At 42.3% G+C, this 22,850-nt stretch overlaps 1 protein-coding gene across 4 annotated transcripts in view; it reads left to right on the forward strand.

The window, feature by feature from the left end:
* DOCK4 (dedicator of cytokinesis 4) overlaps window positions 1-22,850 on the forward strand; it is a 368,315-nt gene that overhangs the window by 143,286 nt on the left and 202,179 nt on the right. For all 4 annotated transcript variants that reach the window (XM_033088115.1, XM_033088114.1, XM_033088112.1 and 1 more), the window contains exons 2-4: window positions 15,534-15,617; window positions 17,594-17,634; window positions 19,654-19,709. In XM_033088115.1, coding sequence (XP_032944006.1) covers window positions 15,534-15,617; window positions 17,594-17,634; window positions 19,654-19,709 — 181 coding nt within the window. The remainder of the gene's footprint in view (window positions 1-15,533; window positions 15,618-17,593; window positions 17,635-19,653; window positions 19,710-22,850) is intronic.

Raw genomic sequence — 22,850 nt, forward strand, 5'->3', positions numbered from 1 at the left:
CTCTCTCTCATTAGCATTTCTAGGGGTTGGAACCCAAGACCAAAGTGTAGGGGCGGATTGGGAGTGGGGGGGAAGGCCTTCACTGATTTTCACAATAGTCAGCACAATGACCTCAGCCTCTGTTCTCGGATTCGGAGGCATGATGCTGTCTCATTCCACACAGTCTTACTGAGATACTGCCCCACGAGTGGCAGACGATGTGTCTGAGTGAGAGGTGGCCTTTGCCTGTCACGAGGCCTTTTCTCTCGGATGCTCCTTACAACTTGAAAGGGCACAAACACTGAATCTTGAGGTGGAAAACCGGCCTTTGACAACATGCTCTGCCTTCCCTGGCACCACCTCCCTCTCGCCCCTTCAGCGCACCTCGGTCTGCAGGCTTCCTTCGGTGTCGTGGAGCAACTCGGGACATCCTGTCCTTAAGGCTCCTTAGAAAAGGCTCCTATTCGAGAGAATTTATACTTGAATCTGGGGGCAATTTGCAGACCTTTGGCTTCTAGTGATTAGTAGGAAGTTACAGCCAATAAGTCACAGGAATTAGAAATGGAGGAAACAAGCATTTCATCAGGGCAGTTTCTTGAAGTGCACCACTTGCCAGGTGACTATAGTGGCGGTGGTCTGGGAGGCGACAGGGATGACAACTGGCTACCGTGACCCCCCAGGTGTGCTAATCACTGTGCTCTGCAGCTTCCGTCCTCTCCACGGAGCTCATTCTGTCCGCAATTCCTCCACGGTACGAGGCAGGTGCTGTTACTACCCCAGCTTTACAGTTTGGGGACACTGAGGCACAGCAAGGTGCTTGAGGGCACATGGTTAAGAACTAGCAGAAAGGGGGTTTGAACCCACTTATGCGGAAGTCCTAGAGACGCTTCTCCCCCACACTGCAGAGAGCGGTGCACAAGATGCGGGGGTTTCTGCGCTGCCGCCCAGGTATGCCCCGCCCTCTGTGGTTGTCGGGGTCACCTGGCTTATTTCAGCGGGGGAGGCAGGACTCCTGTAAGAAAGAGCTTTGGTCTGTTTTGTGTATAGTCACATTTGACAGCACAGGTTTGGAAACCGCCTAAGGAAATAATTAGACCAGAACTCCCTGTGGGGTAAGTAAATGAAAACACCTAGGTTTTCAGGAAGCTGTCGATTTGGGTGAATTTATGGCGCGAGGGGATGCTTTGAGGATGACACCAAGTACTTAAGCTGACACGGAGACTCCAGTGCATTAGTCGGCCTTGCCTGATGGAAGATGTTAGATGTTGCCGGGTAATGCAAATAGCTTAGGAAGTTTGTATTCCGCTGATGTGTGAGAACTGTGTACGAAGTGCATGTACTACTTCTTTCCTTTTCTGAGCTGGGATAAACAGGATTGATTTTTGACTTGTTTTTCATTTGTATCTGCCCTTTTCCTTCACCTAGGTTAGGCCTCTGGGAACAGGGACCTAGTCTTCTATCTATAACACTTCATATCTCTAGGACTCACCTCACCGATACTGAACATGGTCAAGGACTAACAAGTAATTTTCTGAACACACTACACAGATTTGGTGAAATCTGTGCTCTAAAGCTCATGACACTCGTTCTAGCAGTTTAGTGACTCTTCTCTATGCTTAGATCTGAAAGGCTCATTTCTGGACCAAAGCCGTTTAGAGGAGAACAGGTCCAAGGTCTCTGGGCACCGGTGTTTGATGTCCATCTCCCAGCACAGGCAGGATGTGGTAGTGGGCCAGCTCCCGTCCTCACCTGGCCTTCCCCTCAGCTCTCGCCGCTGGTGGCGACCCTTCAACGTGCAGTTTTCAGTCCATGAGCCCAGGCTCTGGGCTGCGGAGTCCACAGGCTCTGCAGACCTGGCAGGGGTGTGATTCTGTATTTTCACCTGCCTCTTTTGCCCTCTCAAGAGGAAGAGATTGTCTTGAGGGTTGCGGTGGAGGTTGGCTAGTTCAGACGGCGCTGCCATCTCGGCTCCGCATTGCAATGGAGGCAGCCCCCCCACCAGACGTTCACGCAGCCGTGCGCACACACCTCTTTGCTTTGCAATTTGCAAACTCCATCAGGGGATCTATGTGACTTCTCTCCTCATTCCTGGGTCTTGGCCCCAGTAGAACACCAAGCAGGCCTTATATATGCATATAGCCCTCTGGCTTGCCTCTTTCTTCCGCTCCTTCTCTTCTCTCCACTTCAAACTGGAAGAGACTTCTCCCTGTCCCTGGTGGGAAACCATGCTGCCTTTTTTCTGCTCTGTGGCTTATAGCAAAACCACTGAGTCCACCAGGTTCTAATTCTTGATATTTAAAGGACCGCTAGAAAACACTTCCCCCAACACAGCCAGGCCCTTGCTAATTAAAGCCTTGGCAAATGGAAGCCTTGGCTTTGACAACCATTGGCTGGGATGTAGAAGACTGAGCGCTGTCTCCTCTTTGTTTTCCCCTGAAACAATGCAGTTGCCTCAGTAGGAGGAAGGCTAAGGGACATAGGGGATAAAAGATACAAATGAGATCGGGGCATACTGTCCAGCTATAGGATCCGATGTGGGCCGGTAAATCCAAGGGCTCTCCCGGCATTTTCCTGACAGTGAAACTTTTTAACGACAGTATTGTACTGAGTAGTGGGGTGTAGAATGGAGACGAGAGTGGGATTGTAGAGAGAGTGATATTCTTTTTGATTATATGAGCCCATTCTAACTGATTAAAACTACACTGTTTTGTAGACATTAAAATCTTTAGCACCTAATCTCTGGAGATAATGTTCATTTAAAGCCAGGCCATTGGGCCACTGTGACTGGCAGCCACCAATCCTTCTCTTATGTTCTGACTCTACTGCCAAGCTTTTGTTCATTCATTAAATTTCTTTTAAAAATTTTACCTGTGGGATACAAGTGACTCTTTGGCATGGACATCCAAGTCAGTTTCTGCCTATTTTCTGTGCCATACGATCTTACAAGGCCCTAGGGTTTGAGGTACTGAAGGTTTGCTCATTTAAGCCAGTCTTCAAGAAAGACTTCAAAATCACATTGGCTCATTTTCCAAAAAACAGATGTAAATTCACAAATTTGATTTTTACAGCAGGTGCAAGCTGCAGATTAAGTGAAAAGCAACAGGCATTCAAACTGAGATGGTCTTTTGGTTTTGTTTGTTTATTTGTTTTTGTTTTTAACTGAAAGACCGGCCACAGCCAGAGAATTGTTTGAAGCTGAGCTTTTTCACCTTGAGGGTTCAAGATTCATGCATATTATGTAGCCCGACATACGTTACTTCTAACAGGACCCCACTAGTCCTTGGGAAATTGGCGGAATGATCTATGATTTCTACATATGTATCAGGAACTAAGAAAGGTTTGATCTTATGGCAAAGAAAGAAAAATATTAGCTCGATGGAGGGAATAGTGGGTACATTTTAACTCATCTGTTTTGATGAGATCTTGGTTAATATGTCCTGTTTGCTTACTGTGTTGGTCAGGCCTGGGGCAGGAGGTGGTGGAGAAGTACTAAGACCTACCTTTGTTTGTTTGTCACACAGCTTCAAACACACTTTAGGGAAGTTTGTTCGTTTTCTATAATTTTCAGTATTTTTAACTTTGTAGTTCCAGTTATAAGTTGGAATTTCCTGGCATAGTAGAATTACATTTATCTCCTAGGTAAACAAAAAAATAACCTCCCTGGCCACCCATGATTTTTGGAAGAACTCACAGAAAAAGGCAGATTTTATTTTTAACTGCATTCTCCAGTAGGCAGATCTGCTACCCTGGATTCATTGAATAGGTTAACAATGCACAAATATTTAGTACACAAAAAGACTTTAAACCTCGATGATTGAAAAAACTTTCAAGAAGTATCTTATTTTTTACTAATATCTCACTCAGCTCTAAGAACTAGAGTTAGAAGAGATGGCAGGGACATTTACTGATATTTACTTACTTGTTTACTTATATTTTTGTATTTGAATTTTACAAGAAGTTGATAAATTCAGAATTTTAAAGTGTCTTATTTTGGAGTCTTAATAGCCTGAGGTCAGTTCTTTCATCCATTCATTTATATTTTGAAAGAGCTAAATTATTCATGTATATCCATTACTTTTAAACTTGAAGAATTCACTACATTTATCTGTATTCATTGCTATTAGTGAAACTTAGGAATTTGTGAATGCTTTATAAGGCGTACCTAACATTCGGCTGTTGCCAGAGGCTATAAAACAAAACACTGGTTTTTAAAACAATTATAGTTATTAATAAAAGAAGAGACCGTCATATCTTCATGAGTACATTTCATGTAGGTGTAATGTCTAGTGACGCTCAGCAATTGGGGCTCCCGATTCTTTCTGTTAAATGGATTAGCTTTCGATTCCCACATACCTGTGGAAGAATGCGTCCCCCCTTCCATTTCATTTTTGTATGTGGAGGTGATTTTGGGGAGTCTGAGCTTATCTTCCAAACGATAAAATTCTCTGTGTTGTTTGAGACTTTTTTCTCTCTCTAATCGTACTATCTTTGGACACTTGTTATTTTTCTCTGTGTTGACTGGAATTTTAAAGGGACTTGCTTTGTGTATGATCCCAGCAGCGTTCACATCGTCAGGTTTACTTCGTGAGCAGACTGCGTCGCCTCCAGTGACACTCAGAAAAATGAAAACAAATGCAAAATTGTCTCAGACCAAAGCGCTGCAATAGAGGGATTGTTCCTAATTATCACATTGTGAAATAAGTGGCTGGTTTTGGCCCTAACACCAGACCTGTTGTCTGTCTGTGAGGATATTTTGGAAAACTTACCTAATTTGTTTGGCAGGTTTCATTGGAGAGGGGCAAAGTATAAATATTTACAAAGATTTTTAACTCTAGTCTAGCGCAGTGAGTTTTTTAAGCTCTATGAAAAAAAAATGCGGTGTTTTGGCGGGGAGGGTAGTTTTAAAAAGTTTCTTCTAAACAGTGTAGCAATTTGCTACCAAAGAATCCAGATTTCCATTCTTGTGGACAACATCTGGGACCAATACTGAGCTGAAGTTTACAGTGAGAAGAACGGCATGGGAAGTCACTCCATCAGTTTATGAAATCGGAAGTGGTGAAGGACAGAGGGCATGAGCCCCAGGGGAATTTGGTGTCTTCTCAAAACCCTGAGGAAGGGTATGCAAGTTCATTTATAATTGATACGTGCCGAGTTGGTAATGTCCATTTTTATCCTGGTTCCCTGATTTGCCCATTATAGTTTCATGAGTTTTGCCTTGTCATTAAAATCTCACAGATAAACTAGCAGCATTTTTTTCCTAAATATCTTTTAATTTACAAATGGTCATTGAGGGGAAGCACAAAGGCTTCATAGAGAATTTATAAAGTGGAAATAACAGGGTTAGATGGATTCCTTGGAAAGCAGAAGCCACATGAATGCCAGGTTTCCAAATGTCATGTGTGTGATGATGTGATTGTTCCCTCCAGGTCCTTCCAGTCCGAACACTGTGCTAGTCTAAAGGATGGCTGAACGGGACTCTGACCAGATCCCAGAAGATGTGGGTGTTCATCCCCTCAGCTCCCGTGGGTCAGGCAGCTACTGTGTCTGCCCTGGGGGTTGGGGTGGGAGTGGGGTTGAAGGAAGGAGATGAACCTCAGGCGACGGTGTTCCCCTAGGGAAAGGGGAATGCTGGGCGAGAACACAGTGTGTTCATAGTTATACAGCCTGTACCTGGGTCTCAGCAGTGTGGATGGATCACCAAGTCATGGAATAGTTGGGGTGTGGTGGCCCTTTGTGGGGCTGGGGTTGTCTAGGAGACCAGGACAAGAAACGTAGTGATTGGAAGGAGTTGGTTTCTGCCCGTTGTCCGTCCACGTTTGTCAGTATCTCCCCATGTCCCCCATAGGATACCTCCTTTACTATAAGTCCTTTTCCTCCCCTCGTTTGGGTTGCAGGTGAAATTCTCATTGCAGCTGCTTAATTGATTAGGTAGGCTATTATGTGGTCACTTGAGAATCCAGTCATTGATTCTAAAGAACCAGCTTCCTGAAATTGCCAAAATGTAAATCACTTGTGAGTTAGAGACTCGCTATAGTTTGTAGTCAGCCTTATTTTAAGTAAGATTTTACTAATCAATTCTAATGCAGTATACACCAGAATTAATAACTCATGAGCTGTTGCAAACATCACTAAGGCCTAAGGCCTTGATTAAAAATAAGAATTATTGTGCGAAATTACTAGGAAGATGTATTAGTGAGGCTTCTCCACAGAACCAGAACGAATAGGATTGATATAATGTAATGTAATATAAAATATAATATATAAATAATATAACAATATAATATATAACATATGTCACATATCACATATCGTATATTATATATAATATGTAGGAGGAGGCAGAAGTCCCACGAAGCCAGCTGGAGAGCCAAGAAAGCCAGTGACGTAGTTCTGAGAACTGGAGGGCTGATGCTTCAAGACAGGAGACTGATGTCTGAGCTCAAAGAGGCAGAGAGATCAAATTCCTTTATCGTTTTGTTCTAGTCAGGCCCTCAATGGACTGGACGATGTCCACCCACGTTGGGGAGCGCCGTCTGCTTTACTCAGTCCACTGATTCAAATTCTAAGCTCTTCTAGAAACACCCTCACAGACACACCCAGAAATAATGTCTGATCTGGTCACCCTGTGACCCAGTCAACTTGGCACACAAAAGTAGCCTTCACAGAAGGTTAGATTCCTGCCGTGAAATAAAAGAAATACACGATTTTACCATGATTTTCTTATCCGTCACCAATAAATGCAGTAAAGACAGAAGAGTTTAATTCAAACTCTTTGTTTGCTGTGATGAGTAGGTCATCTCAGGGTGTCTGTGGTAGTAGTGGTGTTAATTTTATGCTTTATGTTTAAGAAATCAAGACTAAAGTCAAGATATTATGCCCACTTCAAAAAAGACCCGTTACAGGTTTTGGCTACAATTACAAGAATCCAGCTGGGTCTGGATAACCCAGTGAAAAAACATGAGTGTTAAATTTGCTAAGGTTGTAGGCAAGAATCATTAATGGATGCTATAAAGTCTGATGCAAAACAGTATACTTCATAGTCTCAGAATATCTATCCACAAGATACTTGTTAACTGCAGAGGAAAAACAGTAACTCAGTGGTGGAGAAACCACCTTACCCTAGAGATCAAGGTTAACCTCACCAGCAATGAGACACTTTGTCATCATGTGCCTCCTGATAAGGTATACCGAGTAGGGCACGTCATTTTTGCCAAAATTGCATACCCTGCATTTACTCATGAGGAAACATCAGACAAACCTGAACAAGCCATTCTGCAAAATAACAGGGCAGTGTTCTTAGAAGCGTCAAGGTGAAGAAAGATACAGGCACCGTATTTGGGAAACCGTCACACTGGAGGAGACGGAGGAAATGTAACGGCTGAATGTCATGTAGAATCCTGGGTTGGATTCTTAACCAGGAGAAGGGCATTAGTTGGACAATTGGTGGAATTTGCGTGCCATCTGTGGAATGGTTAATAGTACTGTATCAACATTAACTTCCTGGTTTGGGTAAGTGTACTTATTTATTTAAGATCGTAACATTTGATGAAGCTAACTTAAGGATATATCAATTTTTATACTATTGTAAGTTTCTTATAACTCCCAAATTGTTTCAAAACTTACAGTTTAAACAATAGGCCATGGACTTAATTTTTTCCCCCCACACAAGAATAATAGAACTATAAGTGTGGCAGTTTTGTATATATGTTTAAAAATCACCGAGGATGCAAAATACAGAACTCAGTTTTGCAGGAACTAAAAGATACAGGAAACATTCTTTCTCATGGCTTAGGAATTCCATGAAGCCAGTGTGAGGTGTTACCTTCACCATCACATTTCCAGTGCCTCCCACCTGGCACACAGACAGTGCATATCTGAGTCAGCTGCACACACTTTAGAGTCAGCCATGTTTATTGAGTACCCGCTAGTTGTCACATTGCACAAGGTGTTGGAAGTGTAAAGGAGCCCTGAACCTGGAGACGATGAGAACTACCTGGTAGAGAGATGTCAGTGGGCACAGTGGGACGGCGCTGGAGTCCGCCTTCCGTGACGAGGATGCCTGGGCAGTTCTGAAGAACATGTGGTGGGGAAGGAGAGCAGGAAGCCGAATTCCAATAGAGGGCAAAACATTTGCAGCCTTTGCTCAGCACAGAAAAGAGGTTCAGTGTGACAGCGGAATGTGGTTTGTAAAGGAAGAGACTGGAACAGTGTGCAGGAGCTACACTGTGAAAGAATTTTGGCCTTTGTTCCGTTTCCCCATTGAACTGTTTGTTCACTGGCTCCCCGTTTTCTAGGGAGATGGTATTTGAGTGGTTTTCCATGGCCCAAACCAGTCCAAACTAGTGTTTGCTCCAACTTGCAGATTGGCTTAGTCATCAGAGCAGAAGGAGGAGTGATAACTAGTGGGAACTTAGAGTTTGGTTCTCTTCCGATGGGAGTTCTGCAATTTGTCGGTGATATTCTAGCAGATGTCTTGAGACATCAACATCGGGAATGAAAGTCACAATTCAAATTGGATTTTTATTTGCATTTCTCGGATGATTAGTGACGTTGAGCATTTTTTCATTATGTCTGTTGGCCATTTGTCTGTCCTCTTTGGAGAAATGTTTCTTCAGGTCCTCTGCCCATTTTTATGGTGATGGAAGGAGAACTGCTTCTGGGTGGTGAACACGCCGTGTGATATATGGATGATGTATTCCAGCATTGTGCACCTGAAACATATGTAACTTTATTAACCATTGTCACCCCAATAAACTTTCATTAAAAAAGAAATTCAAATTGGAAAGAGAAAAGCCTATGGAGGAAAAAAAATAGAAATATGGATGCTTCATTGTGTGGAGAAGAAGTGGCAGGACTGAATGTTAGATGGGAGGGAACGTCGGAAGAGGCTGTGAGAAAGAGCTGGCTCTCCTCTGATTGGGGCGGCCTGCAAGTCCCTCTGGTGCAGGTGGTGAAGGCGGACATGGTTTGGCCCAGGTGGACGGCTTCAGTTCTGTGCTGTTTTGTCACTGTGTGTTTAGAACTTGGAGAGAGAAATTAGAAAAAAAATGACATGCAAGGATATGACACATTTCCCCCCCCTCTTTCCTTATAGCAAAACACTAAAACAAACAAACAAAAAGTCAGGAAACTTATTCCTGTGTTTCAAAAATTCTCTTAAAAAATATAATTCTAATAGTAATCCTGTGTCTTTGGTAAAGGAAATGTATATGTACGTATTTTAACCAAATACTTGGTACTACCGTAGATGTGATGTTTGTTTGTGAGTGGTATTTTACTGCGGAGTGAAAATTTTACAGTTGGATTGTAGGGAAAGCAATTATTGTTTCCTGAAACGTTATTGCACTTTGTCACATGGAGGCGTTACGCTGTAATTTTCCCTCCCGATGCTATTATCCCTCGGACAAATAACGCAGTATTGTACAGAGTGATTGTTAAAAGCTGCATCTCCTTCCTTTCCTGTTTCTGCCTTAGAATTTTAGGAAAATCCCTCTTAGCTCTTTACTCTGTTACTTTCCTTAGTCTCATTTGCCAAAGATTTTTCTTTGTTGTTGTTTTATCATTTATAGCACCTGGATCAGCTTTCTCTTCCTCTGCGTGGCTGAGGCAGGATTAAGTTCCACTGGTTAATAATGGTTTCCAAGAAGCTGTAATAAAACAACAGAGAAAGGGTGTTTGACTTACTGTTGTAAATGCAAACCTTATTTTGACCCATGAGAGATTCAGATCCAGCCTCCAAATTTCCAGCCAGCAATGGTGATGGAAAATCACATCCCGTATTTACTTCCACGTAGAGGCTTTCAAATCCGGTTCTCATCTACGTGTTTGGTCCTCATGGCACCTCTGAGGTAGGCCAGGCAGGTTATGTCATCCTGGCCTCGCAAATGAAGGGTCCAAGGACCACATGGTTTAGAAGTAGTGGGCTAAGCCCCTCGCTTCCGTCTCTGTCTGACATCGTCTGCCTTTCCCCAGTGCTGGGACGCTTCTGACATGACTGTTTAAACTGTCTCTTCCAAGACGCTCTTCTTGGCTGGCAGTTGGCTAAAACCCAAATCTTTTCTATTGCACTAAGTTGTTTTGTGAAGTACTGGTAGGTAGATGCAATCATTAGTTCAAAGTTTTTTTTGACCTTTAGTTATTCTTGTAGCCACTTAGGAAAGAAAGTGCCTTGGCGTTTGTAGCCAAGGTGAAGAGTATGTTTATGATTCGTTGAGGAATTAACTGGGAATGTAACTGTCACTGCCACTGTGACACTGTGTTCAAATGCATCTTAATGTGGAATAATTATTTCCTGATGTTATTTCCTTTTCTTGTTTGCCTCTTCCCTCGTCTTTTCCTCTGTCTCTAAAGTGGGAATAGAAACACATGAGCTAAGATTAGAATAATACATAAAGAATTTAGCAAAACCCTTAACACAAAATAATAATCCAATAATGTTACTTGCCTTCACCCTTGAAAATAAAGCTGACAAGAAGTAAAATCTGTACGGGTAAAGCTTGGAAGCTTTGCAGTGGGTTGGGATCTCCAGCTTATTAAAAACTAAGTAGCTGTGAGAACCGTCTGCAGGAAGCAGACTCTGAGATGCCCATGACTTGCAGGATGTCTCCCTGGGAGTGCCCCTGGGGTTCACACCTGTGGAAGGGAGGGGAGGGACGCAGAGGACTGCATGGAGGTAGGAGGGAGAAGCTGACCTGCCATGCAGGACCGGTGACAGCTGGAGTCACATGAGCTGGAATGGCCCTTCAGATCTGTACCAGGTTGTAGTGGGATGGCCTCGCCCTCCTTCTCCCACGCGATCAGCCACTGGATGCCAGCCACCCTGCGAGGGGAGCACAGCCTTGGGCAGAGCAGTTTCTCCACTGCGGCAGCCTCAGGGGCGCCGGCCCTCGCAGCAGCTGGGTGAAGGCCGTCCATTTCTGAAGCAGGTCATGGTGCTGTCTTGCAGCTCACATTTCGTGCCCGGGTTCAAGCAGGAGGAAGGGTGGCAGCCCCAGAGAACTGCCCTCTTAGTCTCCCGGGACGACAGTAGCCTTTCAGGTGCCACGTGTAAGAAGACGTCAGGAACGGATACGTCTGATTCTGTAGCTTCTTTCAAAGTCACTTAGGCCAGAGGCAGTCATGTGACCTGTCTCTAAGGCCTGACCCCCCCCCCCCCACCAGGAATGGAATCCCATTTGCATGTGTGCCTGCAAAGTGTGCGAGGCGGAGCTCACAAGCATGGGAGGTCTGAGGATGGAAGATGGAGCACAACGTTTGTTTTGCAGCAGCAGAGCGGGGCGCAGGGGTGCCCACCCCTCCGTCCCTTGAATTGTTTTTTCACTCTTCCTGGACCGCCTGCCTGCCCCATTGTCCTGCTGTCACACTGCCAGCCGGCAGGGCGTCCCTGGGGCTTAGGAAAGACCACTTTGCTCTGCATTTTGTGGAGACGAAAGTCAGAGGGGTTTTGGGACAAAGGCAGTTCTGTCCTGCTTGGTGATGACACCAACGGAAATCGCCAAGTGACTTTTATTGTCTTCCCTCAAGCTGTATCCAGACACTCTACAAAAGGAAGTGCCTCTGATTAGACTGTTAACTTGGCTTTCTCTGGAGGAGAACTTGGCACCTGTGCCAAGGAGGTGGGCCCTGTCCCGCCATTTCACAAAAGAAAGACCCTAAAAGGAATTTCATTCTTCTTAAACCCCTTCCCCTTTTCTCTGTTCCTTCCAGCTCTCATGCAGGCTTTTCACAAATTCTGCCTTTTCTCTGCTTTCCTCCCCATTTGTGGGTACCTCCTTCCATAATACTCATAAAAGCTCAGAAACCTAAGTGTAGATACCTCCACGACAAGCCAGAGGCAAATGTACAGCATGAAGGGAACAAGCACATAGGAAAAGACCAGTCTGAAATGTCTTGTGAGGAGCAGAACCCTGTAGAATGTCCACGAGGTCAGTGCCTGTTTTATCAGTGCCTTCGGGCACCGGCATTCAGGAGCTTACAGATGCTCACATAAAAATGTCCATTTGATTTCTGGTGCCGTCTGGGCTCATTTTTGTTACAAAAGCGACATTTTTGTCTTCCAGAGGGTTCTGTGGGGTGGTCTCGGAACGTGAGAACGGTAGCATCACGTCCTGTGTGTAAGCAGTGAGCTCACAGGTGAGCTTTCAGGCCACAACCTGTTCATGACTTGGAGATCCTTTTATCAGGAAGACGAAGCCAAAACTCCGACTGTGAGAGATGAGCTTCCTTCCTTTGTGTCACAAGGGACAAGGCATTTTGTGTTCTTTTCCTGCATTATGTTCCATTCATTATAGATAGTCAGCCCATAAGGGGTAAGGGCAGCATTTGCCAGCTTTGAATTGAATTGTGGTGAGTAGAATCATTGTAAGCGGCATTGTGACAATGACGAAATGTGCACGTTGGAAAGACCTCTGTAAATGTGTATGAGAAACGGATCGGAGAGGAAGCTGAGTGCATCGCCGTAGACCTATGAGGAGCCTGCGGGAGAGAGGTGGGAGCAAGGCCGGGGTTGGCGGGAGTGGAGGAGCTGACCAGAGGACGTCTGCAGGGGCACGCGGCGGGATGGCTGGATATGAGGATGACGGGGTGCGGATGAGGGCTCCCGCGGGCGCCCTGTGGCTTTCTGCCTTGTAGTAGCCAGCAGCGCAGGCGCTCAACGGAACTGGGACGGATGAAGGGGATCGGGTGTGGGGACACCAGGGATGGTGTGAGCTACATGCCAGCATGAAATGAGGGACAACAAGGAGCCTAATTACACTGTTGTCGGTCCTGCGTGATGTATTTTATTTTCCTTTAATAGGAAAGAAATTGAACCTAACAAAATAAATATAAAAATGTTCCTGGTGTGACAGACAAAAAAACCCCCAAAACCCACATAAGCACAGACGTTGATGGAATTAAAGGTAATCTGGAGGCATCTGGATACTGTGGTAAGGACGGACAAGCATGGGGCAGGGAGGCCTCCCAGAGGCTGTGCAGGCGCCCTGTTGCGAGATGCAGGGAAATCGCCCTGGAATAACAGAGTATGGCAGGGTGAACGGTAGACACTAGTATTTTAGACCAGTATTTTAGAGTGGGTGATTGGGGGAGAGAGCATTGCTTAGCTTTGGCTCGGGGGAGGGAGAGAGAATGAGTTCCGGCGGAGGCGTGCTAAGGTTTTTAGGTGCTTAGACATCGAAATAGAGATACACTGGTTGGAAGTTTGTGTCAGATGCTCGGGGTACACATCAGGGGTACGCTCGGGGTGCACATCTCTTGCCCAGAGACTGGGCAAGTCCTGTATCAGCTGGTGACTCCGGAAAGTCTTAGAACTCTCCAAATAGGGAGAATGTACTCATGTAGCCACAGAAGAGAAAAAGTACAGTTTAAACCATGGGGGTATTTATTAAGTAACTAGAATATACCAGACAATGTGTTAAATTGTTTCCGGTAGCTACCTTATTTAATCCCCCTCTACTTTTGGCGATTCCTTTGTTGTTACCCCATTTGCCTGAAGAGGTAATGGAGATTCTGAGAGGTTAGTGTCTTGACCAAAGTCACACAGCTAATAAGTGGTAAGATGTGGGTTCAAACCTACGCCTCACATTATCAAGTTTGATGTTATTTTCCTACACCCCGGCCTATACACTTCAGCATCTGTAGGATAGAACCAGCACCAACGTTGAAGCGGACAGCTAAGGAAAGATGGTCTAGAGAAGCAGGCTGGAGAGGTGAAAGAGGTGGTAGCAGATCCAAGACAGGACAGACTTCTGCAAGGCAATATGAATGTGGTGACAGTGAGGGGACTCGTGACTTTCATCGAGCCGTTTCAGAACGGGTTGTGTGGACTGAGGCAGGAAGGAGGGTGGAAAAGTGAAATCCACGAATGGCGCTGCTGTGGTCTAGGTGGTGGTGAAGGGTAGGAGAGAGCACAGCTGTGGGGGCGGCACTCACGGCCGCCTTGGGAGTTAGGGACGTTCACGGGCAGGAGAGCTGCGTGTAGAGCCCGGGGTGGGTGCCTATGAACTTTGATCTCTAAGAAACATCCACAGTGTGGTCCTGAACCACTGCGGCTGTGAGAGGTCACGGGTGCTTGATGAGTAGATGAGCCGTTCTGGGTGCAGGCTGGTTTTCCAGGCTTTTAAATTGTAATCAGTCTGCCGTGCGTTCAGTTGTTGATCCCTTGTAAGAAGAGGTCTCTGAAGGTTGTTGGAAGTAATCTGTGAGGATGCACAGACCCTTGGTTGTGTTTTGAGCAAATATCTTCTAGCATATCCATGTGAGACCACATGGTATTTGTGATTATAGTTAGAAAATGACATTATGCATTAGTGCTTGTCTAAAATGTCCTAACGTGGTTCGTGGAGTTATTTTCATCTGTCTCATAGACTTTGGGTTATGTTTTCTGTCCTGTGTTTTGATTTCTACTGTTAATTTTGTTTGGAGATCCTAAAAGAGCTTTCGGCTTCTCTAAAAGCCCATGACTTATTGGCTTGTTTTTATTTTTGAGAGATTCATTTGTTCCTTCAGGCTTTTAAAATGCATTGACAACAGTAGCAACCATCTATTGGGGGAACTGGGGTTGTATCTAAATCTCACGCTCTGAAACAGAATTCTAAAGTCCACCTCCAAAATTTTGGTCTTTTAAAAATCAAGCAGTCATAGCATTGACTCATTTTCTTGGGATGTGAATTTCAAGTTGATTTCAGCATACACGGTATTTTGACACACGTTTCATCTCCCTGCATGTGTCGAGGTGCGTTTTTGTTATTTCTCCTCCCTTGTCTGCTTTATGACTCACTGTTGCTATCCCGGGGAGCATCACTGTGCTTCATTCTCTCTTAAACCGCACCCCCCACCCCTGGTTGCCCAGGGATGACTGACCTACACACACTCTCTTTCTGGTATTAACACCCTAGTCCTGCCAAATGTTTCAGAAATCACTCAAGCGATAACCATAGATAGGCCTACATGGTGACCCCTCTCCCCACCCTTTCCAGATGGTATGAGAGCTCGGGTCCGTGGGATTGGTCATGTGGCTATGTGGGGTCCAGCTACTCGTAAAAAAAATGTCACCACTGAAGACTGCTTGTATGCCACATACTGGGGCAGGTCCTGGGGACATAGTAGTGAACAAGTAGACACAGTCCCTTCTCTTGAGGAGCTTACAGTCTAGGGAGAAGACATCTCCTTCACACAACATAGCAGAGAGGGAAACCCAGCTTAATAACGAGTAAGAGATATGTTCGTCATTTATTAGTGGCCGTATATTCATTGAGTAACTTCCCTAGAGTGGGCACCTGCGTGGGGAGTGAAGACAGCTGTGAACAAGAAGGGCACAGTAATTTAGTAAAGTCCACATTTTTGAAATTCATGTTTATAATACTTATTTGACCAAGATGTTGGCAAAGTATTTAAACTTAAAGATTGACTCTTTGAAAATATATAAAATTAAGATGTGACAGTAGACTCTGGCTATCAAAATGTGCTTCCTTTTCACGTTCACTTTTAATAGTCAGCAGTGTAACTGGCTGTAAGTGATAAGAGTGTCTTCATATATTCCGTGTCATTTCTTACAGTTATTGCCAGTTTCCGAGGAACCGTCCCATTCGGCCTGTCGCTGGAAATTGGAGATACAGTTCAGATCCTGGAGAAGTGTGATGGTAAGTGGGCTGGTGACGACTGTCTGAGGTTGTAGAAACAAGCTCTTCAACATAGGACATTCATAAAGTAAATTCTGTCTATACTTCTGTTAACCTGGAATTTTTCTAGTAGTCACCAGTAGTGAACTATTTTTGACAAAACTTGTTTCTTGCATATTCAATGTTTGACTTATGGGAAAGCATCTTTTGGTATTTTTAAGCTGATGGTATTTTTTTCTAATATTACTTCCTTATATTCACTAAATGCCAACATAGAAAGCAGTTGAGACTGCTGTGTTTGTGGGAGTACAGGACTCAGTGCCAACCTTGAAGGCCTTCCTTAGAATCTCGAGGGACTGGTAGATTCCCCAGGACAGGAGGTTCAGAGCAGAAAGGGCTAATCCACGGTCAGTTGACCAGATGCCTCAGGGGAGGATTCCTGCCCAAGAGAACTCTGTTCTCGTCCTGCAACCTTCTCCTGCCCACAACCCCCCAAATTTGGACTGAAATCATTCGATGCATTTGAAATGTCAGTGGAATATATTATATGAAATTGTTTGATTAGTATTAATTTGTGTAGCAGGTAACTCATTAAATCAAGTTATCTAATATGTCTCAGATTGTTTCTAGTCCTGTCCCACAAAGCACCCTCAAACTTTAGTCCTTAAAAAAAGATCCCAGAGGAAATGACCGCTTCTTTTTTTTTTTCTTTTTTCTTTTTTTGGTTAATAGAATGAGCACATTTTAAAGTCCCGTCAGTATATCCCAAAATATTCATTTTCCTCCCAACGTGTTACCTTTGTTAGGAATGTATAATATAACATTCTGTTATATCGTGGTCATTGTTGATTAAATTGTGTTCCTCCAAAAGAAAATTATTACGTTTAGTTAGAGCCTGGCATTAAGTGGTGGTGATACAGGGGCGTTTGTCCTGTCTACTGTAATTGGTACCTTTAAACATGTTTCCTATGTCATTGCCAGCGTATTTTGTCTATTTCTATTTTGTATGCAGGTAAATATAAAATCTGTTTTGATTTGGTGCATGAATGTGGGCTTCATAGCTAATGGGAGCTGTTTTGCAGTCTGAAACCTTTCTGTCTACTATAATGTGACAGACCTCTCTATACCATTTCTGCAATTCTTGAAGTTTGGTTTCTGTTAGCATAATTATTTAAGAAGGGATGTATTTCCTGGCTATGTCTTTAAGGAAGCTAATAAACTCTAAGATACAGAAATTTCTGATTCTCAATTCATTCTACTTTCTTCAGACTGACTTTCACACTGTTAGGCATGATATTTTATAGTCTATCCTTTTAAGAAAACTTAGGAACAAAAATATTTAAGTACAAAGTTCAAGTATTTCTTTTTAAAAATTCAATTAGAAACAATTCAACTCAGTAGAACATTTGTTTCATGGTAAAACACTTTCTTGCCAATAAACAAAATGGTTTCTGTACTTGAAACTATAAGTTGAAACTGATATATTTACAGTGGGCTATATATTAACCATATGTGTGTATGTGTGTGTGTGTGTGTGTGTATACTTGTTTTACATAAAAAGTATATGTTCCCTCTTACGGATGGTGCTATAAAATTTATTCAAAGTTGCTTGGAGGTTAGGTAATAGGCATTCTACAGAATAAAAATGATGATGAGCTTGGTTGGTAGGAAATACATTGTGCTGATGGAAGGGTGCCCAGTAATTCTCTCACTGATGAGACCTGGCTTCCCTCTTCTTATGCTACCAGAATGACTCTAACTAACCAAGATGGTGGCCGGAAGGATGTGTACATTCACTGTATGACTCTTGGCCGAGCACTGTTCTTGGGGATAGGGTCTGGGCTTCGAAGTCAGGCAAAGAGAATTTGGAAATATATGGAATCTTGTGTAGATTCCTAAATTCCCTGAGACATAGCAAAGAACAGATTGATTTGGAATCATTTCTTTATAATATCACAATGGTTTATCTAAATATGACTGTGATGATTTCTCCACAGGCTGGTACAGAGGATTTGCCTTAAAAAACCCAAACATCAAGGTAAGAAAATATTACTTCTATCCATAAATATGGGATTTTTAAAAAGTTATTTTACTTTATCTCATTATACAATTGAAATTATAGTTGGGACTCTTAGTTGAAATGCCAATACAGATTTTCATAATTTTGGAAATTCCTTTGAACTTGGATTATAGTTAAGATAAGCCACTCAAATAATAATCCTATATAGCTCTTGAAATTCGTACTGAGAAGACCTAATAAGCTCATTATATATAAACAAAATCTTTTTGAAGTGTTAGTTTCACAGAGGATGAAATTAAAAATCAGGCAGGGGAAATACATATTCTAAAAGAAATATTAAGTAGAGGCATTTAATCTTTACGTTTTCTGTGGTATCATTTGTAAAATATTGGTGTGGGGAAACAAATTTATCTTAGCACATGTTAAGAGTCCATTTGGGTTTGGGCAGCTGAAACATGGGAAAACCATGTTATAAAGTGCTTGTCTTCCATACCATTCCAGGCAGAAGCTGAGACTCATTATCGTTTATTTATTTATATAAATCTTCTGGAATTATAGTAGGAAATAGTATGACTTTTGTTTTACCTTTCACTTGTCTGGTTTATGATTTTGACACTAATTCTTACTAATATCTTTGTTTTTCTGCTTTATCCTAGTCTCCCAAGTTCTCACCCATATTTCCCACATTTGCTAATATTTTCTTATATGTCATGTTCATTTTTTGGTTGAATTCTGGCTTTATTAGGATTGTAGATAGAAAATTGTATAATTTCTCATTCTCAAAGTATACTATAAAAAATCTAAACTCTTTTGTCTGCCTTTCTGCCTTTTCTCCTTTTTCTGGATCGTACAACTGTGGTCCCTCAGGCTCTCCTTTAGAATGGCCTAAAATGAATGAAATAAAGCGATGAAACAATGAGTATACAACTTTAATTTTTCAGTTGTATGAGGGCTAATACAACTTTAGCCCTCATTTAAAGTTATTTTTGGACATCTGCTAGACACATACAACTATAACTTGAGTATTTCATTATCCATTTAGAACATGTTTTAGAAAAAAATCTATTATGCCTTCTGTTATTTCTGTCACTCTTCTAATCTCAAATTCTGACTTGTTCTTATGTTAATCCTACCATATTGAGGCCAATTTAAATTTTGAGGAAAAAAAGTATTTTTTAACTTCTATGCCTACTTACTACTGTTGTATATACAGAATTTGCTTGTTAAATTTTATGTTATCATTGGATCCACAATAGTGATAATGTATTCAAATGGCATGTATTTCCCTAAGTATTTAATTGAATTTGCCATTTGATTATACGTCAAAAATCATTCAGAGGATATTTTCATTTAACGGACAATAAAATTAATGCTCATTTGTGTGTGTGTGTGTGTGTGTGTGTGTTGTTTCTTTCAATTTCCCATTCAGAACAAAGGAACAATTTCCTTGTCTTGTCTTTTCCCCACAATAAAAAGCTGTAAGCCAGCATGGCTTCTTTTGTTTAATTTTTGTTCTATCAGAATGGCAGCCTGGTGATTAATTGCTGCTATGTTTTCATGAAAAATCTTCCATAACATAATAATATACATGTTGTCTCCAAATTCCTTTAGTGTATACTTTTAAATATACACATGGTTGTTTCGGAGAGAAGAAAAAGACTAACCAAAACAAACAAAAAGCACAACCTTCTTTCAAAACTATGCAATATTTAAAAAAAATTTAATATAGCATGCTTTCTTTGCAGAATTCCTGAACATTTTTAAAATTTCTGTTTTATAAAAATGTATTTTTGAGTGTGATTTGATTTTTTGATTATATTTAGAGAGTCTCTAAATTTGTAGACTAGCGAATAGTAGAGAGTAAAAGGAATGACTCCAAGCTCTAAAAATAGATTTTAGCCTAAAGAATATGACAGAGATGCTGTTTTTCCCTGTTCCTGGTATTGTTGCGGTTGTGATGGCTCAGTTGTGTACATATGACTTGTGAAACACCCCCTTGCCTTAACAGCACCATGACCTTCTCGTTTTCTCTTCCAGGGTATCTTTCCTTCCAGCTACGTTCACTTGAAAAATGCCTTTGTGAAGAACAAAGGGTAAGAAATGAGTTTTCTTAATAGTTGGAGGATTTTCACAGAACCATTGCTTATGTTGAAATTTGAAAGGCTTCATTGTAATTGGCTTGAAAAATGAACTATGGAAGAGGGTGCCATTGTGAGTGCCGTTTGACAAAGATAGATTACACCAGGCAGCTGGTGGAGAAGAACCATGTCTGCGTGCTGGGTGACAGCAGGACCTGGGGCCTAGAGGGTTCCCGCTGTCCGCAGATCATGGTGTCAGCCTGATCTCGTGCAGACGGAGTGGGTTCTTCTTGGTGTCCTGCTACCTGGGGAAGTGTGGCAGTCAGGCCCATCGAATGCTGAGTCATGTCTCAGACTCCAGGAATTTCCCAGATTCACCACTGATTCTGAGCAGCGAAGTCTGACTGTCTTTCTGATTGGAGATAATACCATATCCTTGTGCAACCATTTCACAACGCCTTTATTAGACTTCAGAGAACATCGTTTCTGTGAATTTTTATTTTCCAGCTGAGCTCATTGACCACCTAGGATGTCTCATACATTTAAAAAGAATTTCCAGTCTGTTTTCCAGAAGCCTGGAAACACCTGTGAGGGACACAGATCATTCAAATACTGTGTCACAGGATAAGCCGTGGGACTCATGCATTCAAGTGGGTGACACAAGCAGATCCGCACAAGTGGGTTGTGGACTGGGAATCAAACATCGGCTGCCACTGTCACAAGGAATATACGTTAGACCATTGAATATTTTTTTGTTTTATGACAAAAGACAGAATACAGATTCAGCCATAGAAATTACATTTTCCCTCCCATAGCAGAACAATAGCCATGTATTTGAATTATGAAAGCACATTTTAAAGCATAGTAAAAGCTGTTTTCAAACTTGAGCTTTACCAAAAAATTCCAAGGATGCTGTTCAAATTGATGAATCTTGTATCCACTCTCTATAAACGCAGGGTATTACATCTTTGTCAGTAAAATAACTTCTTCTGGTTTCTGAGAGTCTGTGGTATAAATACTTTGAGTGTTCCCCATGTGGATAAAACTTAGAGTCTAGGAGTTCCGTACTCTCTATGTCTTATCAGCTACTTTAAGCTTTATTATTATCATTAGGAGGAGTAGTAGTGGTTACTACTTAAAACAGTAGTTTAAAAACATAATAATTCTAATACTAGTAATTACCACTACTACTACTCTTTTAATAAATGTGTGTCCTTCAGAAATGTACGTAGTTACAATCCACCTGAAGTGAGTCAAGCAGAATGATTAGTCCTCTTGGAGTTCTCCCACCAGGCTAGGTTTGACACTATGCAGCGCTCCTCAAATAACCCAGAGGACATTCCAGCCACAGACTTACTCTTTCTTCTGACCTTTCTGCCCTAGTGATCTGGGCTGGGTGCCGTGGAAACCCCAAGGTGTCCATCCGGTCCCTTCACGTGTCCACCTGGGCACAGCTGTGCAGCCAGTCCTCTGCTGCTTTTGCCCCGAGCACAGGGCCTCCCAGCCCCCATCTTACCCTCTGACCAAGGAAGTAAAAAGAGAGATGCCAGCAGAGATGATGACTCACCCAGTGAAAGTCCCACCTCTCAAAGCGGATTGGGGTGGGACATCGTTCTAATTTAAATAAGTACTTTCTTTTCGTTATTTGTTTTTGTCCTGGTTCATAATTGTTTCCTATCTGGCCCCCTTCGCTGAGCCCCAAGGAAGAGTAAATGTGGGTAAAGGTGACTCAAAATTTGGTTAAGTTTAAGGCTTGGTGGTGGGTTCTCCACCCGACACAGGGCATGGTGCAGATTATGCAATACAATGGAACTTTGGGGATAGAACCAAAATTTATTTTCTAAACAAAAATTGTTGGACTTGAGACCCTAGATTCTAAGACTGTTAACTGGAAACAAAACTTCAGCCTGGGAACATTGGAGAACCAGTGTTACCAGATGATTGCTTTCCCGATCGTAGCCTCTTGGGATTTTGATGTTACCTGTCTTATGTTAAGCGGATTAGCAGCCTGATGGCCAATCAGGATGAACTAGCTGCAAAGTACATCTCAGAATAACTGAATAAAATATAATTTCAGGGGCAACTACTTACGACGGTTGATTTTGATTTTCGTATAATTAAGAGGAAACAGCTGCCTCCCCTAAAATGGCAATTTTGTGCTTCTTGAAAATGTACATTTTGGTTGAACAAACCCAAATCAACTTCCCACAGACTGAACTGCCTTTATGATCTTTCCTGAGTCTTCAGAGGGATGTAGGGGGTCCTTTAATTAAATTAAGGGTTGTAAACAGTGAGGCCACTTCTGTATTGTTTGATTCCTGCTGAGGTCATGTCACTTTTAAATGTTAAGTTGGTTGTTAGGTTTTCCTGGAATTTGTTGTTCCCTCCTTGACCTTGCATCCGATCATTTTATAATCTCTGTCTTCAAATATTCATCATTGAAATTGCAACAGCTGCTTCAAAAGCAAAATGCACTACCATTTGAGAATGTCAGATGTAGGCTCAATAAAAGCTTCTGTATGTGTCCCTGTTCATATATCATTGTTTACTTTTATTTCTAGTTTTACATCCCAATTTTACATTTTCAGCTGAATTTAAGCTCTAGAAAGAAGGAAAATAATTCACAGGGCAAGTATTTAGCAGCAGCATGAAATGAGGAGATGAGAGTCTCTTGGTGAAGAAATCAAGGCAAAATTTTAAGTTCCTATTCTTGCTGTCAAGATGTTACAAAAGACAGTTGCACGCTCTTTGGACGTAATATCAGAAAGCAACTGCGGAGCAGTTATTAACCTCATGCTCAGAAGTAATTTTCCCATGATCATCCGGACAACCTGGTTCAGTGTCTAATATGTTATCTTCTACATAGTGGATGTTATTCTTGAAAAAAAGTACTCAAATGAAGACAATAATTCCCACCAATATAGTCAGTGGCGTTCTTTTGAGAAAGAGTAGTAATAGCCAGTTAACCATTTTAACCGCTGTAAAAACTGAAATAATTTGAAGCAAGAAACTTGAGATGAAGAAAAGGTTATTATATATCAAAGGCAGGATATGGAGGACAAATGAAGTCTTCTGTTTTTTTCCCTCCTAACTCCTTATGTATCTTCTTACGAGTAGGACCACCATACATGCCTTACTCACTGTTAGTATGAATGT

The sequence above is a fragment of the Rhinolophus ferrumequinum genome, chromosome 20, assembly GCF_004115265.2.
Source record: "Rhinolophus ferrumequinum isolate MPI-CBG mRhiFer1 chromosome 20, mRhiFer1_v1.p, whole genome shotgun sequence".
Taxonomy (NCBI): Eukaryota; Metazoa; Chordata; class Mammalia; order Chiroptera; family Rhinolophidae; genus Rhinolophus; species Rhinolophus ferrumequinum.